At 39.3% G+C, this 23,628-nt stretch overlaps 2 protein-coding genes across 2 annotated transcripts; both read right to left on the reverse strand.

Moving 5' to 3' along the window:
* Positions 1-634: 634 nt before the first annotated feature.
* rxfp3.2b (relaxin family peptide receptor 3.2b) lies at positions 635-3,901 on the reverse strand. Its single transcript, XM_008407171.3, has one exon. It carries the CDS (start codon positions 3,604-3,606, stop codon positions 2,401-2,403), a length of 1,206 nt encoding a protein of 401 aa, XP_008405393.1. The 5' UTR covers positions 3,607-3,901; the 3' UTR covers positions 635-2,400.
* Positions 3,902-15,265: 11,364 nt separating this feature from the next.
* Positions 15,266-23,210, reverse strand: creb3l3a (cAMP responsive element binding protein 3-like 3a). The gene is made up of 10 exons (XM_008407172.3): positions 22,823-23,210; positions 22,394-22,510; positions 21,960-22,200; positions 20,686-20,819; positions 19,742-19,852; positions 19,554-19,660; positions 18,240-18,308; positions 17,963-18,047; positions 17,573-17,666; positions 15,266-16,582 (listed from the first exon to the last, which is right to left on the reverse strand). Exons 1-10 carry the CDS (start codon positions 22,850-22,852, stop codon positions 16,260-16,262), a joined length of 1,311 nt encoding a protein of 436 aa, XP_008405394.1. The 5' UTR covers positions 22,853-23,210; the 3' UTR covers positions 15,266-16,259.
* Between the last annotated feature and the right edge of the window lie 418 nt (positions 23,211-23,628).

Here is a 23,628-nt window from a genome sequence, read left to right on the forward strand (position 1 = left end):
AAAAAAATATTCTGGACCTATAACAGCTACATTTACTACATTTAGTCACCACATTCTGCTTAAAAGGTGTGTAAAAGCCAAGTCAAAACAAGAATTTGACAAATTTCTGTTTTTGGTAAATATTGACTTATGGTCACACATGAGAGACGATATTGATTTTCCATGATTGGACCGTTTTCTTTTTGTACTTCATTCTGTTAGCTTACATCATTAGACAGCATAACTTAATTTTTTTATTGTGATGATGGTGATTCATAGGTAGCTTTGTCCCTTCAGTGAAATTAAACAAATCTGGTTGTGGTTCTCACATTCAAAGGAAGAACCTGCAGCTTTCAGTCATCTTTCACATGAAACAAAATGCAAGTTGGGTTCAGAGGCGTGGTCAGCATTGGCTTTTAAAACTTAAATAAAAAAAAAATAGAACCATCAATTGCAATTTAAATGGAATATTTTACACCAACAATGTGGCTCTTCACATGAACAGACTCTTCAGATTTCATGGAACATTTAAAATTTGGGGCTTTTTATTATTATCATTATGCCAATAATGCTTCATGAATCAAGTCACGTGACACGTTATTTATCCGCTGGCTGTGAAGGTCTGACAACACAAAACCAAAAACACACAGAGGAGTTAATCAATTACTACAGTTTAATAGGAATCAAATGAAAAAAACACACAAAGCCACAACTAAAACAAACAGCATTGATGAGCACTGTGTTGAAGTAGCATTAAATTTGAAGCCATTACGTCCCAGAAGTGGAGGGGTCATCTTAGCTCATTGCCGTTTACGTGTGTCAGATGAGAAGCTACCTGCGTCAAGAGCATGTGAAAGCACTTAAAAATCACTACAGTACATCAAATTCAGCATCGACGCTAAATCATTTAGAGTATGCATTATTACAGTGCGAGTTACGTGAGATCTACCGACGAGAACGTGCCATGTTCTTTCATCTCAGCTAATTGCCAGGGAAAGAGAAGGGCTTGCCTCTGTTTGATAAACATTCAAAGTGCACTTCTTTGTTCCTGGATTACTTTAGACGCCGTTATCGACTGAAGAGCTGCGGTGCGAGAATCAAGTCTCATTAATGAAAGCTTACACAAGACATACATTTATTTTTGTTGGTTTTTTTGTTGATGTGGTGCCCTCCTGCCAGTGCAGACTTCATTTTATTTGTAGTGTGTTAGTCCATCCCCCACCCCCCCACCCCCTTTTTTTTACTTAAAGAACAAACTTTTGTCTGCAAAAGCAGAACAGTTCATGATATGCTTTTGCTCCCCTTACATTTTCTAATTTTGTGCCTTGGTAAGTGCATAATTATAGAGAAAAAACAAACTTGGTGTTGCATTTGAAACTGTTTTAGAAAAACGACTCATTTATACCAATGAATGACCTGGTTTAAAAAAAAAATGATGCAAGTTTTATGCAAAAATCTAAATTATTCATGTGCAATCTGACAATTCTGCTGCTGTGAGAAAGCGTGTTAAGTGTGGCCGTTAGTGGAAGCAAGTAGGAGTGGCAAAGTGAGTGGCAGCTTTTCCATTTCTGTGCAGTCGACGCTGTGTATGTGCTTGGATTGCATTAGCGGTGTATGATTAGATGTCCTGAGACATGAATCCTGTAGCAATCTCCACGACTTCTGGTCCTTAAGGATAACATTTATCTTAACAACTGTACATTTATTTTGCCAAGGCCTTTTTATTTAGAGGTTTTTCAAGGTTTCTCCCTATTTATTTATTCATTCATTCAGTGTAGATCATTTTTTCCAACAGAATGAAGTAAACAGTGACTGTTGTACAATTTAAACCTGCAAAAAAAATACATACGTTGACTTTTTTTTTCATTTTATCACAAATATACTAATTGAATTAATGATTTGTCTTATATTTGAAGTAAAGGTAAGTTTTTTGCACATCAAAGACTTGCCTTTTTTCTGATTTGTTTATATTTATCTTTCGGATTTGGACTAAGTGACACTAACAACAGCACAGAAAATGGCTGGCATGAAAGAAAATCCTTTTGTCAGACTGATCTCTCTCTCTCTCTCTCTCTCTATATATATATATATATATATATATATATATATATATATTTGAGGCCAAAGAGCAGTGCTGCCTCTCACACAAAGTGGGAGTGAGAGCTACCAGAGCAACAGAATAGACTCTGTTATTCTGGATGTGGGAAATTGGTACACAACCCACAGTGCTATCCACTGTGATTATGTTATTTCCAACAACCAAAGAGAAATGTGATTTTTCTTTCTTTTTTTTTTTGTCACGTTTTGGAAAAGGCTGGAATAACTTTCCGTCCCTCAGCAAGCTGCTCTGGATCAATACAGAAAGCACTCTCTCTGAGTTAGCTGCTCTCGCTTCCTCACATCCAAAACAGGCTGTCATGCTCAGACATCCATTGGAACCAGAACCAGAACGGTTGGCGCCTCAGCCACTTTGGTCTTGCGACGCAGCAGGTGAGTCAAGCTCCTGAAGGACGGCGTAGCGCGGAGGAGCAGCTCCTTGAGTCCTGCCCGAAACTCCTGGCGAATCAGGCAGTAGAGCACAGGGTTGAGGCAGCTGTTGGTGTGCGCCAGGCACACGGTCAGCGGGAAGGCGTAGGCCTGCACGTTATAGAATGCCTTGCTAAATGGAACAAGGTCAAACTTTATAAGTACCCCCCAGAGCGTGAGAGCCTGATTGGGCAGCCAGCACAGAAAGAAAGACAGAACCACTATGACAATCGATTTGGTGACTTTGGAGCGCCGGTTCAGACGGCCTTGTTTGGCCTCTGGATCAGCTGCTCCGGTGATGCGACGGCTGAGGATGACTCGCAGCAAGAGCAGGTAGCAGACAGTAATTATGATAAGAGGAATAAGGAACCCCAGCAGGACCTTTTGTAGTTGGTACAGACCCAAAAGAAGCTGTGGATCCCATCTGCCAGAGTCTGGAAAGCGGACCAGGCACAGCTCCTCATCCGACACCTCAGCGCTGGTGGAGTAGATGGCATGTGGCAAAGTAGCCAGCAGAGAGACGGCCCAGATGCCGAGGCTGGTCCACTTCGCCCTGGACGCGGCCGCCCTCCGACTGTGCATCTTCAGAGCCGAGGAGATGGTGTAATACCTCGCCACGCTCATCGCTGTCAGAAAAAACACGCTGGCGTACATGTTCATGGTGGTGACGGAGCTGATGATTTTGCACATGACCCGGCCAAAAGGCCAGCGGAAGTCCAGCGCCGTGTCCACCGCCCAGAAGGGTAAAGTCAGAACGAACTGCAGGTCTGTGATAGCCAGCCCCATCACAAAGCAGTTTATGGATGACTGCTTCTGCCTGTGGCGGGAGTGGAGCAGATACAGAGCCAGCAAGTTCCCCACCAAACCCAGAGCGCAGACTATGGAGTACACACACGCTATCATCACACGCACCACCAAGCTGGAGCTGTCTCCTTGTAGTTCCATGATGGATTCCCTGGTGAGGAGCTGCAGCCAGCAGTGCAGTGACAGGTTGCTGGTGGCTGAACCTCCGCTCCCACCTCCAGGGTTGTCCTCCTGGAGCATCTGCTGCTCACATGGCTCTGGGGCCAGTGTTTGGACTTCAGTCTCATTCAGCGGCATGGTTGCACTTTTCTTCTCATATGTCCACAAAAATCAGAAAGCTGCAAACACAGGCAAGAAAGTTTGCATTTGAGGCATTTGAAGCATCCCTGTTGCATTAGGAAGTGTCCACGCTCGGACCAGCCGCAGACGCAGTCCGCTGCCACGGCTCTCCCCCTCTCCTCTCTTTCTGTCTGACTACTCGCAGCTCGAAGCGCGTCGCGGCCGTTTATAGCTGCCACATGAACGCGCACGGTCCCCATCTCGGAGCGAGACGATTGGAAGAAATCCGTCCTCCGATTTCTGCTACATCCAAGTCTCAAAGAAAAGGAGAGTTGGACACTAATGAGTATTCTTCGCTAGATCTATAATGTTTTAGACAGGAAGGAGTTTAAAAAGAGAGGAAGAAAAGAAAAGAAATATACGACAAGTTATTTTCTTTCTGAGCACTTGCGCAAACGCATTAAGTCCCCGGGTAATTGTTGAAAAATAAAATGTCCTCTATATCAACACAGATTGTTGGTAGAAAAAAAAAACAAACGTTATTCATACTTTAAAACTATGAGATTAAAAATGTAAACATAAAAGTTACCAACCTGGTTATATGACAAAAGTGAAACAGAAACGAGCAGAAATTCCGAGGCGAATGCGCAATAGATCAATCAACAAATAAAACCATATATTGAACATATAACACAAAACATATCGAGGGTTGAAGTTGGGGCGGGGTTTGTAAATAGACGGTACCTTAGACATGTGTATGGACGGTACACCCTGGTTTGCTTTCAACTTCAGGATGATGTCAGTACCGAGCAGACTCGCCTTTACTGAAACCAGAATAGAAACCCGCAAAAACTGTTTATTTATTTATTTTTGCGAAAAATACAGCTGACAATTTTTGAGATTTAAAAAATTACAAATTACAAAAATTGAAATCCATGATAATGCACACCAGCGAAATAGATAGATTAAAAATTAAACAAACGTCATGGGTAATCCTTACACACTGTCACAATGCATGATTTTTGGAAACAAACTGGTCATTTTTAGGTTTGGTTTATTGTTCTTTGCACCTTTGCGCTTATTCAATTCTATAACGTTATATGTTTATTACAAAATGTGCCAAAAATTAAATAATAGTACAAGCTTTTCATGCGTTTTTGCATGGTGAAACAAATTTACCAAAGGGGGAAATATGTTTTATTTTCTGAATAGCTCCAAAGGTCACGTTCTGGAGGGATTAATGGATAATTACAAGCGTGAGGTATGGGCAAACAGAGTCTAATAAATAGGCTGCTGGGGGAAGGTGAGGTTTGAGTGAGGCCATGCACCTGTTTCCAAATTAATTAATATATTCACTTCCTGAAATACACTTTATTTAGGAATTAGGGGAATTTTGACAGTAATTTGATTGATTGAGGGATATCAGTACGAAGAGGACAATACTAATACCCAAAGCACTTCAGATATTTATGAAAAACCTCACAAATATGTATATCTTATTTCTTTGTAATGGACTGCTCTGTGTGGCTACATCAAAAAATGTCAATATAAAAATATGAAAAAGATTTGAAGGGTAATAATAAGTTTGTACGGCATTTCAACAACTATATCTACTGCCCTGCCTGGCCTGTTAAAATAATCCTTCACTGAAAAAAACTCTGAACAAATCGAAAGGATGGAAGAGGGAGAGGGAAAAAAATAATCTGCCCACTTTTAATCCATCGCAACCCACTTGCTGTCATCTTAACAACCGCTAAACTGCTAAATGCTCAGGCAGCAGTGACAGTAGGCCTGGTTTAAAATTTAAAACATTCTAATCTGTGGTGATGAATAAATCTGCACACACTGGGCGGAAATAGCAAGTGATGTTTTACAAGTTTCATACTAAACCTTTTTAAATTTCTGAAGCAATACACACTGGAGCACAAATAAGTGATCACTTTGTCCATATGCAAAATTACCTGAGTTGCAAACCCGTACCTGAATTTAAAGTTTTTCTGTCACAGCTATAGTGACTTGCAAAAGTATTTACTTACATACAATTCACAATATGTGGCAAGATTAGAAAATTGCTCTTCACAGACACTCCCCGCTCCATCTGACTGATCACGAGCTCTTTTGGAAAAATGCAAAGTTGGTTGCGGCATCAGCCTTGCCTCACAGAGGCTGCTTGAAAAGGTTGCCGTTTTATTTTTGTTGCTCTGGCACATACAATTAACATAAACTACACAAAAAAAACATTTGTGAGGAAGCACCTAATTATTTGAAACAAAGACTTTGAGTGAGTTGGTGTGCGCTGACGTGTCTGCGGGTTCTAATAGCTGAAATAACAACGAAGCGGTTTGGCTGTTCAGAACGAACCTGCAGCTGTCAGCTGCAAACAGATGGGCACTTGGTCAGGTCTTGCTCTGAGCATAAATATTCAAAACACAGATTAAACCCGAGCCCATCTGCATCAGTTCACAGAATGCAGAAAAATCTGATAGAGCTCAATATCAGCCCCTCTACACCTTAAGTGTTATACGCTGATAGGTCTCACAATTGCTGCAGCCCCCAAAATGACGGAATAGTTTAAAGCAGAAAGTTTGCTGCTTGTGTGTAAGAGAACGCTGAGAAAATTTTAATGTTAATAAAATAAATTAAAAAAAATTGTTCAATGTCCAGCAAAAGGAGCAGCTGAATACTCAGAGCAGCCAAGCTGGCTTTGGGCAGTCAGGATCACCTTGGGAATGATTAGTATTCCACAGAGGAAATGGGAACAATTTCAGATTGTCATCTGCTAGGCAAATATTTGACGTGGGCTGTACTTTAAACACACAATTTTGCTGTCAAACATCTCCAGCCACAACTGCAAGGCATCCCTGCTTAAATAACAATTTAAAATGCACACATTTACAAATTTTGCCTCTGCAAGGTTGCGTGTGTGTGTGTGTGTTCGAAACCCTTTAAGGTGTCTTTAATTGGATTTGCTTCTCAAATTGCTTCGCCCTGTTTAATTCAGCGAAGGCGACAGCTCCGTTTAATGTGACTCCATAACAGTTCTATCTTTAAATGTTCTTCAGATGCTGTTACATGCCTTGCTGATGCCTGTATTTGTATAAATACCCTAGGTATTCGTAAAGGCTGGAAGAAATTCTGTGACACATGCTTTATTTTTTTTTATGAAGGTTCAGCTCCAGCGCTGTTGGGAGTATCAGGTTCTGGAGTGGCACAATTAATAAAGCCTTCATCTATGTTGTTGTTTTAAGTGTGTTTCTTTTTTGTCACTCACCTCCAGCAACACTCACTGCATTCATGCCTAGGCTTCATCTAAGTTTAATGAACTAAGATAATGCTTTCTACTTTAAATTACACAAGAATCAAGGTCTGATATACGAGACCTGCTCACTACACATCCTTTCTTAAAAGGGAATAAATATGCTATAACCTATAATGCCAAAAGTAGCCACTTGTCTGCTTTCACATGAACTTGAGCGACATTCCAATTTGTTTCAACAGGGTTTAAATTGCCAGTCCTTTACAGCTGTACCAGGCTTCAACTGTTCTAGGAAGGTTTTTCCACAAGGTTTAGTATTTTTTTGTGGGAAATTATACACATTCTTCCAGAAGTTGGAGCACAGTCATGTTGAATCAGAAAAAGAGCTATCTCCAAGCGGCTCCATCAAAATTCAGAGGATTAAACCATCTTATGGTGTTTTCAGACCTACTTATGTGAATCGGTTGAGTTTGTTGGCTTGTAATTTCACTTTCTTTGCACTGTGATTAAACTCAAAGCATAGCAAAAACTGTCACTAAAATCCACATTAGTGCCTTCGATCTGCTTACAGGTCAGGTATTTCTGGATCGGTAATACATACAGATAAATACAGAAAGCAGATGCTGTGATCTGACCTGATAGAAAACACAGAGAATTTAATTGGACTGTTTAATTGTTTCTTGATACTATTTCATATAAAATTATCAGAGAAGTAAATCAAATGATTTGTAGAATATTTCTTAAAAGAAAAAACTTTCTTTTTTTTCTGTGTTCTAGTTCTTTTACAATATCAACTGCAGTATCATTTAAATGCTAGTTCTGTCATACAAATTGAAATAGTAAAGTTAGAGTTTACAAAGTAGTGCTTTAAATCATTCTTTTGGTAGCCATGGTTACCTCCTAGAACTTAATTAAATATTACTACAACCTTCTACCTTGAGGTTCTAGTAATATTTTTATTAACATCTTGTTAGGGTTCTTAGGTGTTAGGGTTTTATTTTACTAAGTGACCAAACAACAAGTGGACAAAACATTTTGACCACCTCCAAACACTAACAAGGCAAAAATGGGTCACCATCAGTAGGGATTCGCTCCAGAAGGTGATATCCATTATGTCAATGCAAATTACAAAAAAAAAATGTTGAGTCTTTATATCGTGTATAATCTTGATGCACACAAGCCTTTCATAGCAGTGAAATGTTTGTTAGTGAACTTCAGTATGCCATAGCAAACAACACTACAGCAAACAACAACAACAACAACAACAACAAAAAAAACAAGTCTAATGCTTGTGGCCATGACTCTGCAAGGCACCTAAATTCAGGGAACACGTTGCTGAGCTGACTGGCTCCAGAGCTGACTCTAAATGTTTCCTCCTCATGGCGAGTTGTTTGCTCTGCTGAAGGGTGACGACGCTCTCGCCCTGGAAGCAGTTTTGACACGGTGATCACAGGCAGCGGTAATTGTAGTGACATTCAGACACTGGCACAGCATCTGTGCCCTCGTGGCTCATTCAGATGGCTCTATCCAGGTTAAAACATTTCACGTTTTAAGAGCTTCTATTTTAATCTCGAGGAATATGTCGTGTCAAGGTTAATTCTGTCAAATTTAACAGGGAGTGTCTGTGGCAACAGTTTGTCGGAGATAGGTATGTATGCTGTCACTTGTGATATTTCTCGTGCAATCACTGTTAAATGGCCTGTTATTATAAATCAATTGGCTCATGACAGTTTTGTCCTTATTTGAAGTTCTGCTTTCAGTCAGTCAAGGTAAAGCTGAAAGTCGTTCGGAGCACAGCCAAGTGTTCATTCAGTTTTGAAGATGTTTGTCTGCAGCAATTTGACTTACACTGTCAGACAAATTTAAGTAAGATTTATAACAGCGGCTTATGTGCTGGGATTTTATCTTTAATCAAGGGGATCCAATAAATGTGTGGGATCTTAAAAAGTTTTCTAGTTGCACTTTTTCCATCTAAATTTCTTCCATTCCTTTTCATTAAAAAACATCCACCTTTGTTCTTGTCCCCCCCCATTGATTTTATCATTAAGATGAACGTTTAATTAAATTCTTGCCATTTCCCATCCAATTGATCAAGCTGACCAAACAATACATGATCAATGGTCAAAAGATTCATCTCATTTCCTTATTTCTGCAGAGTTTCAGAACACTTAAAATGTACATATATTACATTACGCATTGCATAAATTCACTCTGATGGGGTGGAAATGCATTCTTATCGTCTCATTTCTTCAAGCTTAAAGCTGCTTAGCAGTCATTGTTTATAAGGAGATTGCATTAAGAGTGAACCTTTATAAAGTATCTACTTGATTAATGACATTATCTCCTCCAGCTTCACGGTGAACATGGAAACCTTCATTTTAAGACAATCTACCTATACGGAAAATGTCGATGACAATTTCCTGAGCTGGGCAGCAGACGTGGAAATGAGCGTCTTTAATATATTGCAGACAAAAGTAATTGGAAACAGAAATGGTTTATTAAAAAGAGAATTTTGTGATGTTCTTTTTCTTTGCGAGAGTGAAATTATCCACAGTGAAACCAGTCCCATGTGAATTGAAAAGCCACTCAGTGAGGAAGAAGCCATTGTCCAAGAAGCAAAACAAAACAAAAACAGTTTTACACTTTGCACCTGCACTGATGGGAAAAGTGATTTTTATTTTTCCCTGGAGGTGTGATGAAATAAAAACCAAAGTGTTCAGCCATAATGACCTTTGTTACATTTGAACTTAAAAGCAGGAAGTCTGAGAAACACCACCTCATCTGAGACGTACATCATCGTGGTTTGTGATTTTGTTGCTACAGAATTCATTTGTGTACCTCACAAAAAAGTATTCCTGTGATCAAGAAAGCCTGTAAACATGACCTAGTTACAGCAGTTCTGTTTGGATCAATGGGCCAAATTCCAACTATTGTGAGAAGCTTGTTGCCAGTGTTGTAATCCGTAAGATTTTGGTTTTGTGTTTAGCTTAATTTTGGTATTGGTCACTCTTTGCTTTCCTTTTCAGTTTCCAGACACCCTCTGCTTTTGTTGTGTACTTGTGTTTGTTTTCTGTTCAATGTCGCAGTATTTAGTTATGGATGTTCTTTGGAAATCTTAGTTCCTGTTTCTTTTTTTTTTTTAGCTCTGTGTATTTAAAAAATGTTTGATGCTTCTCCTTTTCTGCAGTTCTTTGCTACCTATGTATTAACTATTTATTTAGGTCATGCCCTGTTTCTGCTTTGCATTCTGTTCCCCTGTGTGTCTTCACTTCCGTAGTTCCCTGTGAACTCTCAATGATTTTCTCCTAATTCCTCAGTTTGACCTTGGTCACCTTTGCATGTTCCACTCACAGCTGACATTCATTCAGCTAATTAGACTCATCTGTGTCCACTATGGTTATTACCCTATAGTATTTAACGGGTCTCAGTTCCTGTCATAGACTTTGAGGTTGCTTTTTCCCTGATTTCTTCTTTTTAAAAGTTTTCAAATTCTTTTGTGTTAAACCTCCACTTAAACCATGCCAAACCATTTGAACCAAGTTAGTTGAGGAATTGTTTATAAACTTTTGATTTTATCATTTATAAATAAATAACTGCTTTTTCTTGCATTTGCCAATGAAAAACATGAATGAGCAATTTTAACTAAGAGTTTGAAAAATATGTAGTGTGTTTAATTTTCGTTAGACGGTGAGAAAAATATCATCTTTGATTTTTTTAAAAAGTCTACTTGCATACCTGTTATCACCTGTAAATATGTTTTTAGATTTTATGTTTCTAGTCTATAGCTCACCAAGATCACGTGCAATTGCAACTTCTGTCCCCCAAGATTTGTAGAGTAAATGGTTTGCAAACTGACGGCACATTTCTGATTATGGTTTTCAGCTGCTGTTGATACAGATCCACTGAAAACGCAAGCAAAAGAAAAAACAAATCTGACACATTATGATGTGAAAACTTAACTTGCTCTAACAATATTCTCTTATGTTGTCGCGATGACTTTTCACGTTTGAACCTTATAAATGTCTTACTATTACAATAAACGTATATCACCTTACAGTGAAAAAATTGACAACATAAATAATATACTCTATTAATGTGATACGTTGTACAATCTTGAAAATTGTATCCTTAAAACGTCACTTATTTTTGTTACAGCACAATATTTGTTCACTTTACAACATTATAGCATTGACGAAGATGCTGCTAGTGAGTTGTGTGTCAGAAGTGTTTTATTTCACAGCTGGATTGAGACAGTACAATACTGATAATCATCCAAGCATTGAGAAGGAACATAAAACACACGTGGCTATGCAGGCGTAGCAACGGCCCGTCTGAGGTGGGAGTGTTTCTCAGTGAATAACTGCAGGGCTCAGAGGCGCTCCGTGGATGTAGACGACACCACCTGAAGTTTAGGGTGTAGGGTAGAACAAAGACAAAGTCGGTCATAAATTACCCCAAATAAATTAGGCTTCTCGACGTTGACAGTAGATCTTCCTCTGAAATCTTTGCATTTCTTCTATAGTGTTGAGTTAAACTACTGTCTACTTTAGTGCTACTTATGCATGCAATGAGCTCCCTCAGCCTAATGTGCAATCAAGCATTCTTCACAGAGCTTCATTAAGAAACGCTTTTGATCCTTTACTCTTTATTTTTTTTATTTTTTATGTCACATATAAATGTGAGTTAAGATTAATTTGCATGCCCGAATGTGAAACTGTTTGTGGATTGGATCCTCTTCTCTTGGCCAATTAAAGAGACGGTAGAATAAGTTTAACTTTCAGACTCCTGAAAAAAAAAAGTTCACAAAAAAATGAATAATAGAGAAGCTTAGTGGCGTCATCTCCCTTCTTCTCTCTTTATAGAAGAAATAATAATTTGGTAAATATAAAAGTTTCTCTGTCCTCAAAAAAAAAAAAAAAAAAAAAAAATCCCAGCCTATTTCAGAGCTGCACCATGACAAAAAAAGTCAATTTGTAGATTAAAAAAAGAAGATTAGTGGTCACTTTGATTGACATTGGGGGGCGACCCCAAACGTTCACTCGTGACTATCCCATCTCAGCGGGATCCCTCTCAGCTACCCTGAAACATCACTAATCAAAGAGATGGTTCAGGGTCCTGATTAGAGAAGCAATTGACAGAGAGACATTCACCCTGATTACAGACCAAGCAGGGAAGAGTAAAGCAAAAGAGGGAGAGCCAAGAGAACGAGTCAGCAAGCACAGTAATTGGTTATCACTTCTTCTGTGGTTTGAACTGAAGTATTTTTTTTTTACTATGAGAATAGTCAGTAGAGTAAAAGAACTTTTTGTTTGAATGGCATCTGAGACAAACTGGTGTTGAATGTCAACCCCCCAAAAAAGTTGATATGACAATGGAGGAAGGTATGAAAACCTTGAGCTGATTCATCAGTCAAACTTTAGAGCAAAATATCTGACTGACTTACTGACGCTTACATGTCAATGTCACCTGCAACACGAAGAATAACAAGAAGAGAGAAATAATCACAAGACAAAGTTTTCCTAATCCACATGGATGGACTGAGAACCCATTTGAACTTGTAAGACGGCCAAAGCGTTTAAGACAGAGAAAAAAACAGGTTATTTGCTCTGGTGGTGGTGATTCATTGTCTCTTTAAAATTTAAATAACAGGAGACACAAATAAGACCTTTTCATTGGGCCCATTGTTTCACAGAGCCACCTCTTTAAATGATGTGGATGAGACATCACAAAGGTGTGTTGACAGAAAACAGGCTTTTTATTGTTTTGGTTAAACATTGTTTCAAGGCTGTGAAATAAGTAATCAATAATCTCTCAATTTTTGTCAATCGATTCAACTTGGTGAAGTTAAACACAGCTCTCTCTGTTTTTTTCTTTTCTTTAAATATGTGTCACAACACCAATTACATGCTACATTATCGCAGGAAAAACACCAGAGATTTCCCGGTAAATGTGCCAGGAATTAAACCCAGACATGCTCTGCGGTTGCAGTTCACACACATCGGCTTCCCAGCAGGAGACTCTCTGCTGGAGGTTTGTTCTGACAACAGGAAATATTCACTCCTGGCTCTTGGGTAGCACGTACGGCGGCAGGACATGGTGCAAAGACTCTGTTGTGGAAATCAAAGTGTTTTGTCTGCTGTATGTCTGGAATAGCTGATGAGGCTCCCTGTCTGTTTGTCATAATGAATATTTTTGTGGTGCGTATGAACGGATCTGCAATGCTAACAAAGTGGGTGGAAAGGAAAGGTTTAGGTTAGAAGCAAAGAAGTTCAATTAGCAGTTTTTGGGTTTTTTTTGGTCATTTTCTAGAGTTATTACAAGGTAAGTACAGCGTCATATACTTCTGGCAAAACACTTCAACAGAAGATTATGTTTTTATAAACCTTTCGGTCTAAGCTTTAATTGTGTGTTTACATTTGCTTCCCTGCTAGAATGCGAATTTCTATCCTAATCGCATTTTTCTTTCTGTCTCTTAACTGGTTTTCTTAGTATTATCCTTTAATCTACTGTCTTATTCAGTACAGACCAGTTCTCTGGATCCTAAGAATCTGATGTGATCCATGGTTGACAAAGTGTTGTTTAGGATAAAGAGGGGAGCTAATTACCTTGCTAATTATCCTGACCTTGAGCAGGTTAAGCCCAAGTCATATTGATCTACTTCCTGTGCTGAAGACAGGATTTTTTTTGTTTTATTACAGCACTGTCTTTCTTCTTATCACTCTTCCAGAGGCCTGACTTGTGATAGTTGTACGCTTGGAGATTCTTTCACTTGAGCTGTGAGTCTCTGTAGCCTCCCCAGAGTTTCCCTTTGCTTCTTCTCTGATTGTTTTTTTTTTTTTTTTTCTTACCTGACCAGTCAGTTTCAGCCTGACCATCGCCTTAGAAAATGTGCTTGGTTCTAATCTTGTCACACTGCTCCGTCTGGGCTTTCTCCCAATGATTTCTCCTGCAGAATTTCAACCAGGCCACTGAGCGAATGGGAAGAAAAGTTGTAAACAATGACATTGATTTTCTGTTTTAGAACTGTAGTCTTCTTGTAGTTTTAGCAACGGTGGTGGAAGAAATGAACAAAATTGTTCAGTTCATCTTGGCCACACTTCCAAATATTGAACTAACATTAACAGCCATGTTCAGATCAGCACTTCTCTCTTCACAGTGGAGGATGCAGGCTATTTCATAGCTGGCACATTACATACATCACGGGCAAAGTTAGCTATTGGGTAAAATGTAAAACCTCAACAGAGTCTACGCCTCCAGGAATCAATCGTATCTGAGCAGCCGGGAGCCCAGACACTTCTGTGCGATGCAAAGTTTAGTTTGGTTTTTGCCAGGCTAAGTCAGTTTAGGTAGAAGGTCATGTCTTGGTAGATTTGCAATTGTGATATGCTCTTCTCATTTTCAAATAGCAGACTGAACAGTGTTCACTTAAGTTTTCTACCAAACCTCTGAAGAATTCACAGATTCTATTTCTATTTCTACTAAGACCCAGTTGAACTAGTTTTACTCAGTTTTCTAGCAAGTTGAGCCATTTGCATCGGATTATATTAGGGGAATTAAAGTACAGAAAGTTAAATGTGAATGCATGCCACACTTTCCAGATTTTTCTTTGCAAAAAAAAAAAGTTGAAATGTTGAGTAATTTTACTTTGACTTTGCACTTTTGTGAAACCTTGTGCTGGTCATCACAATTAAAAATTGTGGGAATAACACCTTGGCAAGACACTGTATAACGAACAAATTTTTTATTACCAAATAGATAAATACAGTTAATATGGACTTTTTTTTTGCATGCTCACAGTTCAGTGATCTCGGTGTCACGACATTCATCAGTAAAATCTAAATTTAGACCCTGATGGGTGTCAAGAAGATCTGAAATGATTTTATTCAATTTGTCTTTAGTATTACTCTGTCCTTCTTTATGCATCATTTTAGTCTGTCAACTCCTTTATTTCTTAAAATGCAAATTACCAGAATGAATCAACCTGTTTTTATGTAATTCAGTAACATGTACAGTTTACACAGTGGAGCCACAGATTAAACATGGGCTTGCTTCTTTGAAGCTCGGTCAACACAGATGCTGAAAATGTCAGTGTGCCATATTGAATTGTGACTAAAGTGACAGTGAAGGGAAGAACTCTATTTCATCCCCTCACTGTGTGGTTAGCGAAGATGGGTCAGATTATATGTGGAAGGCCTGGAAACCACCTTCCTCCAAAAAGCAAATACGTCAACATATCACTCAGAGAGTGCAAAGTCTGACTCATTAGATAAGAGGTCCTCTGTCCCACCTTTGGCCCAGTTTTCTGCCCGTTTCTCGCACTCATCCTTTCTGGGTCTGCCCTTTGAGTGACTGCTTGTCTAGAAATAAGATCTTTTAAAGGCAGAACTCAGACATGACAAAGAGAGATGCAGCACCGCACGCTCAGAGCGACTGTTTTTTAATTGACAAAACAAATTTTCATCAGAGCATTTCAACAACAATCACATTGCTTTTCCGCTTCCAATCTGATGAAAATTCGCTCACAGCTGAATCTAAACAGTTGCTATCTATTTTTTAACAAACGGATAACAAAAGTGACCCGTAGATTCAAAAATGTTGCCGTTTGAATCAATATTTTACAAAACCACGTGGCGACACTCGTTCATTTACTGAGACGTATTCATATCGAAGTGTTTGTCAAAGACATAAGCGAGTCACGTCAATCACATCCGTGTACGATTAATATCCTCTTTCAAATAAAAAATAAGACAAATAAGAAAAAAAAAGTACACACTAAATACAGTGGATATAAAAAGTCTTAGGCACCCCCGTTCAAATGTCTTTTTTTTTTTTTTAAGTAAAAGGACGAGACCAAAAGAAAAAGCAAAATTCAAAATATTTTCAGCAACTACTGCTTGAATAAGAAAACCTTCAAACTAATCCTTGAAGCTGAAATCAGTCTTCTACGGTCCATTGCCTTGATACATCTTGACGTGGCAATACTGGCCCACTCCACCTTGCAAAGTTCCCTAAATCTGTTGAACTGTAGGACTTCTTTTGTCCCCAACACCTCTTCAACGACCCCCACAGAGTTTCTGTAGCTCTGTGTTTCTAAACCTGACATTTTTTACACTAAAGCCACTCATTTCAACCTGGCATCAGAAGGAAACGCAGTATTCGGAGCCACTGACGCTTGAGGCGAAGAAGTAATCCTACATATAGCATGACGCTACAACTCCCTTGGCTCGAATCGATTCGTCGACAATGTTTTAGGAGTTTTACGGGTGAGATGACTTTTGAGAACCACTGTATGTTTCAAGGGTAAAACAGGAAAGATCAAGAGTAAATTTCCCCGTCTGTGTAAACAAAAGTCCATGATAATTCTCTCCTTTATCATTAGCAGGACTGATTTAATCAGGGCAGATTTAGTCATTTCTTACATGTCGTCAGCATGCGGTTGTAGCCCAGTGGTGCGATGGGGATTCAGAGTCACAGTAGCTATGTGGCCGGTAATTGGGTCTACATGGAAATGACTGCTTCCATCTTCCTGACTGCTATTCAGAGACACGGAGTCCAAGCTGGGCTGTTCCTGTTTTTCCGGCAGCTTCTTCTTCATCGTCAGGTCTGTGATGTCGTCCAATCCCCGCTCCTCGGGGAAACGCTGGTTCAGTGGGTCTGATTCATCCTCGGCGGGGAAAGACGGGTCGATAACACGCATCACACGGGAAGCCTGGAGGTTCTGTAGGGACCGTGACTGGACTGGAGAAATAGGAGACAGGAAAAAATAAATAAGGTTAAGCCTCTTTGGGGCCCAGCTTGCTATTATGCTTTTATAACCGTGGACTGTGGTTGACAAGCGTGTGAGCGCGTTTGCCTTGGCGCAAAGTTGCGAGCATGTAAAACTCCATCCTGAGACATCAAAGACTTTAAAAGTTTTAAGACTTTCTACTGTAACAGATTCTGAAAGCACTGTTAAAAAAAGTAAAATAAAATAAAATTTTCCCAGGGTGAAAAAGATGGTAAGGAAAATCAAGTCTGATCCTTTTTTTTATCCTGGCCTCTCTTTTGTTAGAGGTCTTTCCTCCATGAAATACTAAACGCCATAAGGTACAGCTGATGTTACTGCCACCTCCAGAACAGGAACTGGCCTGGAAAAACCTGGTTTGTCCAGGTTTTTCTCATATTCATGTTTTTCCGATCCAGTATACCCTCATCTATGAAAACTGCAGGTAGTACTTCTAATGTCATCTCTTCTGTAATGGTTTTTATACAGACACTCTCTTATGACGGCCGGATTTGTGAAATCCACGACTGAATGATGTCCTTGCAACAAGTTCTTCCCACCTGAGCTGTCAATCCCTTCAACTCCTCCAGAGTTACCATGAGGGTTTTGGCCGCTTCTCTGAATAATGCAGTCTTAACCAGACCTGTCTGTTTCCAGGTTTGACCTGTACTCTTTGTGTCTTCCAATATAGGTTTGAACAGTACAATGCTAATAATTTTTAGATTTTATTTATGAAGAAAATGTTCCAATGCGTAACCAAGTGTAATGTTCTTCCCTCTTCAAAATTGAACAAAGTACATGTAAAATTCATTGAACTTTTTGGTTGTAACGTAAAGAAACGTAAGAAAGTTCAAGAGGTATGACTAACTTTGAAAGTCATTGCAATAGAGCATGCCTTTTTGTTTGCCTGTGATTCTAACAATTTTGTCTGCTGTGACTGAAACATGCTTGATTATTAAACTCACTTCTGACTGGACTGAAGTCACTTTGGCTGACCTTCGAATCAGAGAAAGGCTTGAGACTGGGGACCAGAATCAAGCAGAAGGACAGCAGAAGCACCTGGAAAGTAAAAAGTGAAAACAAGAGCACAGAGATAGAAAATGATGCTGTTTCTTTTCTTTTTCTGCTTTGGAGAGAATAATACTGTACGTGTTTTCTGTTGTGTTCTGTGGTTTTTCAGCAGTGCAAGAGTTCTGTAAGTGGAGACCTATTTCACTGTTGTGGGCAAAATTACTTTTGCTTATATGGTGCATTTTCCTTGAAACGCATTAGCGCATTAGCCTTGAACCGTTGCTTTTCAGTTCACATGTCTTTGCTATGAACATTTATGCTTGCCGGTTTAGAGAATGCCATACCAGTACACATGTCCCAGTCTGGACTGGCTTGTTGGATGAGTTCATGACCAGAGCTTGCAGCCTGCGGAGCTGCTCCATCAGAGACCTACAGAAAGACAGAAGGAAAAAGGAAGCCCAAAGAGAACGGACAGAGAGAGAGAGAGAGAAAGGTTTAACAGAAAGAGAATTAAAGCGGAAAGAGAGAAAGTATTTTCAGAGTCGGGGAAATCAAATGTCCTAACAAATTGGAGCAGAAGAAAGGCCTGGAAAACAGAAGTTCAATTTAAAAACCACTCACATGTTGCATTTTTCCAGCTGGGACACCTTTCTTTGCAACTCCTGGTTGTGGGCACTGCAAGCAGCCATGCTGGAGGGAGAAATGAACGGAAACAGTAAATAGGTCATTTCGAGAAAAAAAATAAAATCCAGAAGAACTGTGTACTTAAATCTAGTCAAATTTTCCAATATAACATTGAGATTTGGAGATGTTTTCCTTTCATAAACAATAACCTCACTGGGTTCTCGTCAAGTCTTGTTTTTTTTTTTAAATTGTCCCTGACACCTACAACGGGCTGAGTTGATAAAGATAACAGAAATAAGTTATCCTAATGGTTAGTTTTCATGTATTTATTTTTCCATTCCAGCTGTCTGTAAAGAGAAACAGGCTTCTTTGTGTGATATTTATTCCCCCAGGCATATCAAGTGTGCCTTGAGTGATTTTGCTTAAAATTATTATTTCCTCTCCTGGGATTTTTTTCCTAACAGAGTAAATGTACACAAATCAAAGGTTAAAAAAACAAACAAAAAAAACATTTTAACCTGGGATTATACATGGGATTATACTGTTCTTTACACATTTTTACCAGTAAGTGTGTGGCGGTGGAACAGATTGAAATTCTTGAAATGAATTCCCTCTATTTTCACAGACAAGCTAGACAGCTGTTGAAATGCCAAATCGCATCCTGCCTTAGGATGCACGTTTCAACGTGCTGGAGTTTGACTGATGTGCTTTGTCCTCCTAAAGCTGACTGTTCGCAGTGAGCTTCACGAGCTCAAAGCTGATTGATTCGGGAAATATCTGTGAATGATTTTTCAGAAAATGCTAAACAGCAGCAGCTGTCCTCTAATTGTTCTCTGTTTGAATCCTCCAAAGCGACCATCGAAACCTTCCTACCCGACTCGACCTGAACTCTTCAACTTGTAACTCATTGCTCTTTACTTGATAAGGTCTGCAGTGAGTTGTAGCAGGTCCAAGAACTACTGTCATGTTTTGCATTTTACTTAGCCTTGAAGTTTGGTGAAGAAGCGCTCCAGAGGTCTAGTTTGTCTGTATTAAAGGTTAACAGAATTTTTTTCCCCCCAGACTTAACTTGGGGAGGGAAAAAAGTCAGCATCAAACCAAGCTGATGTTGATGATGTTGTTGATGCAACATTTGTGTTTTGTAAGTCTTTTAAGCCGTGATAAAAAATATAATAAAGGAATTATTTAATCATTTCAGAAATGTTATTTTATTTTTTATTAAGATTAAAAAACGTCAAGCAAAAAAAAAACAAACAAAAAAAAACCTCGTTGTCATTCATGTTGTTGCTGGAGTGTAACTCGGCGCCTCACCGGCTCTCCAGCCCATCAATATACTCCTTCTTCTTCTTCCTGCTCTCCTGGGCAGACTGCTTATTACGAATCTTCCTGCGTATTTTCTTCAGAATCCTTTCCTCATACTGATTGACAGAGGACACAATATTTACATTTTCAGGCTTAAGCAGACTGGACTCAGAGTGAGGTAACTCACAGCAATTTACCTTTGTGAGCGGCAGCTGGGTGGGCAGGGTGACCCCCTCCTTGGCTAAAAGCTTCTTTTCATCATCGTTGAGAATCAGTTCTTGGATGGACTTTGGGGTTGGCTGCGGGGGCTGATGGCAGTAAAAACGAATAAAAACAGAAGGAAAAAACAAAAGTTATAAATATCACAATTGCTGCTGGATTACATTTCTCCCACCGTCTGCAAAACCTCTCCCTCTCGCTAGAGGCTCACAGGAAGTAGTTTAATGAGTGTAGACTATCAGGTCACTTTCATCACCCTCATTTCATGGCCACTTCAAAGCAATTATGGTGTGAGAATCTGAGCTGGATTCTGCCACTCTCTCCTTCATCTTATTAAACCGGGGTGGGAAGATGAGATCAATGTGCAGAATGAGCTGAAATCTGTTCCTCTGAACACCTTCTGGATTTGCAAACAGGTATTCTGTCCGCGCCGATCTCTACTCAGTGACATTTAACAAGAAATGAGTGAAATGTGTGATGATGGCGCGGCAAACCGTTTCCTCTATAAAAGCCTGATTTTTCGTAACTGCAAAAGTTTCCTCGAATAAATGAGGTCGAATCATGAGGGGATTGTCACGTTCATGAGGCTCAAGGAAAAGATCGACCTCCACACAATGCTAGCTAACTCAGATCTTTGGGTTACAACTCCCCTTTGAAAACAGCCCCTGTGTTTGCTGCATATTCAGCAGATCCTTCCAAAAATAGCAACAAAACATGAATAAATACAGGGATCTCATTTGCATTCCAAAGGCCTTTCTATGGGAATGATGTGTGTTCCTATGGTTGTTTCCGCACAATTGTGCAGAAGAAAACCGAAACAAGGTCAGAATCAAACAGCAATTTGATGCCCAACCCCCCCACCCCCAGGACCACCTGTACCAACTCCGCTGACTCTGCCAAACAGACCCGTGGCTGCACCTACCGGCTCTGGTGTGCCAGACAGCAGCAGATCCTTGACAGTCAGAGGGAAGCCAGACGACAGTGGTGGTCGCTGTGCATTTGATAGATACTGCGAGATTCTTGCTCTCCCCATTGGAAAGCCGAGCTCCCAGCCATCTGCGCCCACACAGAGAGGCAAACATTGATCAGACACCCAAGAGACAAGAAAATATGGTGTTAAAAATGCATAAAGAAAAGACACAAGCACTGTAGTTTTGTCTTCCTAGGTTAAACAATACGTGAGTTTCAAATTACCTTCAATGCTTGAAATATGCACTGTTTTATTCCATTGGTCCAAAATACCTACTTATCCCAGATAAGTTGTCAATATTTTAGTTTTATAAGAGGAGTGTTTATATTTTTGTGATATAAAAAAGATGAATTTAAGAAGTGGCATCAGTGTCAGACTCATTTAAGTTTTTCTGTTATTAGTTTTGATAGGTGTTAAGTCTCATTTTGACTCCTCCAAGCATTCTTCTGGTCACTGTGGACAACTATCTCAACTTCTGTCTTCTCTGACCATAAAAATTTCCTCTTAAAGGTGCAAATTTTAGTCAAGCTCAAAGGTGTTGAGGGGATTCTTTTGTCTATGTGGGTGGTAAGCAGCAGTAGCAGATCATAATATACTGGAGCTTGGTGTTCCTGTCGTTCCTGAACATCCTTCCCGATTTACCAGTTCTCACATGGAGTTTTGGTAAATCACTGACTTAAATCTTATGACAAATGTATGGACATTGCCAGAAGTCCAATTTCAGTGAGCTTTATTTGGTAATTCACAACTTCCTATTTTAATAGAATGCTGCACTATTGTCTGTTTCAATAACAATATGGCTACTCTTCTAATTTCGCTCTCGTCTACAGTCAGAGCAGCAATTGTAAAGGTTTACAACAACTGGAACTTTTACAAATAAGATTGATGAGCATCTATGTTTAGTTTTCCCATTATGCACAGTGAAGAAGATGCTAAGCAACAAATAAAAACCCTTAAAGCTCACTGATAGAGAATCACAATTTTTCTTTTGATGCTGAGATTATTTAACTGCAATAGAAGAAGAAATCACTTAACATCATTTATACATCTTTTACAGGGCTGCCAATGAAAATGTAAAGTGCCCTCAAAAAATGTCTTTTAGCTGTTGGTGAGAGGAAATTCATTTACTTAAGATGCCCTTCTTGAATTTAGTTGTGTATTAAAGACAAAGATCAAATAAACAAAACAAATTGTGTCAAATTTATCAACATAAATTCAAAAATTACTTGGATCAGAGGAGACATTTGCTTCTAGGACTGCTTTGGCTTGCAGTGCTGCTCCAAAAAAGTGTGCGTCTGGAGGGCTTTCAGGACGCTGAGGACTGTCCATCTGGTCCGATGGAGGGTCCTCACTGATCCCACTGTCGCTAGGCGATGGGGACCACAGCGGTGAGGCTGACACAGAATCACTGTTGCTCAGAAGGGCGTTGAGAAAGTCATCGTCCGCCTGTTCAGCTGGCTGTGGCATCTGTTTGGTAAGAGAGAAAAAAAAAACATAATAAAAACCAACTGCTAGCATTAGGCAGCCCTTGTGGCAACATAACACACAGAGAGATGAGACAATGTATTGAAGGCAAAATCTAGGCAGCATATGAAGATGGAAGCATGTTTTTTTGTTTTTTGTAGACAGAGTTAATTAGAGATGCAACAGCCTCACAAACATTTGGCTCCTGAAATGGCAGGCTGGGAGGGATGCCATGCTGTCCTATTTCCTCGTGACGCAGGATTCCGTCGTTTTTATCAAACAGCCAGTCGAGCAGCTCTGAGCAGTCAGAACCCTGCAATTAAACATTTCAGGACATTTTGTCTTTTGTCGTCTTGTATTTATAGAAGCAAAAAAACAAAAAAAAAAAAACAAAAACAAATAATGGATGTATTATTCTACAGATGTCTACATTTATCTATGAATCTCTTTGATGAAATTATTTGATAGATATTACTTAGAAAACTGAAGATGTTTTTCAGTTTTCGATTAAAGTTCGATCTCCCTTCGAGCTCGAGCTTTCCTTTGTGGGGCATTCCAATGTCCTCCTTAAAAATAACCTTTATCTGACCAAATATATAGTACAAAAAACAATATCTCTGCATACCTGCTCTGGGTAGTACTCTGTGGATTCCATGTGTGGGTGAAATCTCCAAAACTACCGAATCCCCGTCAAAATATCCACGCTTCTTTGCTGCTTTTGTTTAAATCCAAGCTTTCGGTTCCTCTAAAGATTCCCCACTGTATTTCTCAGCTCCTCTGCTTAGGTCCAGAGTTCAAACTCCAACACAACACACCCAGCTGACTCGCCAGTTTTATCGTCATTGGACACACAAAGAGATATTAGCCATCTAATTTGCAGCGCAGAGTACACAACTCATTAACTTAACAAGCTGGTCAGTCTGGAGCCTGAGGATATGAAATCTCCAGTAAGAGGAGATACACCAGAAAGAGCAAAGTCTGGAGCTTCCTTTTTTTTTTTCTTTGATAGCGCATTGACACAATAGGCTCTGACCTTTCGTCCAGATTTGTAACACAATAAGCACACGACAAGTGGCTTCCTTTGAAATCCAGCAAACAAAACAAGTAGTCATTAGGAAGGTTTGGTTGAATACAATACTGTACTGTATTTTATTAATACAGTACAGATAATTAGCTGCTGAAAACAAGTTTGGCTGAGTGTACTTGTGTTTGTTTAACAACAGCTGAGATGCAAATAAAAATTTAATCAATTAGTTTGACATATTAGCATGCCTTATTTGGTTTAAAATTTCAAGAAAGTAGTTTTTTCCATTTGAAATAATTACTTTTCATCACTTCATTTTCAGGTAGGTGTTTATTTTTACTCTCTTACCTTAGTTTATTAAATTATTGCAAACGTTTTTTTCCCATTATGTATTTATTTGGGTATTT

Source organism: Poecilia reticulata, chromosome 4 (genome assembly GCF_904066995.2).
Source record: "Poecilia reticulata chromosome 4, P_reticulata-male-v2, whole genome shotgun sequence".
Taxonomy (NCBI): Eukaryota; Metazoa; Chordata; class Actinopteri; order Cyprinodontiformes; family Poeciliidae; genus Poecilia; species Poecilia reticulata.

Excerpts from the sequence above, each read along its gene's own strand:
- rxfp3.2b (XM_008407171.3), bottom strand. The coding sequence starts at position 3,606 with ATGCCGCTGAATGAGACTGAAGTCCAAACACTGGCCCCAGAGCCATGT.
- creb3l3a (XM_008407172.3), bottom strand. The coding sequence starts at position 22,852 with ATGGAATCCACAGAGTACTACCCAGAGCAG. Across the intron at positions 22,201-22,393 it reads TGCCATTTCAGGAGCCAAAT|ATGCCACAGCCAGCTGAACA; the intron begins GTTTGTGAGGCT and ends CTTACCAAACAG. Across the intron at positions 16,583-17,572 it reads TGACTTCAGTCCAGTCAGAA|TCCAGTCACGGTCCCTACAG; the intron begins GTGAGTTTAATA and ends CTATTTCTCCAG.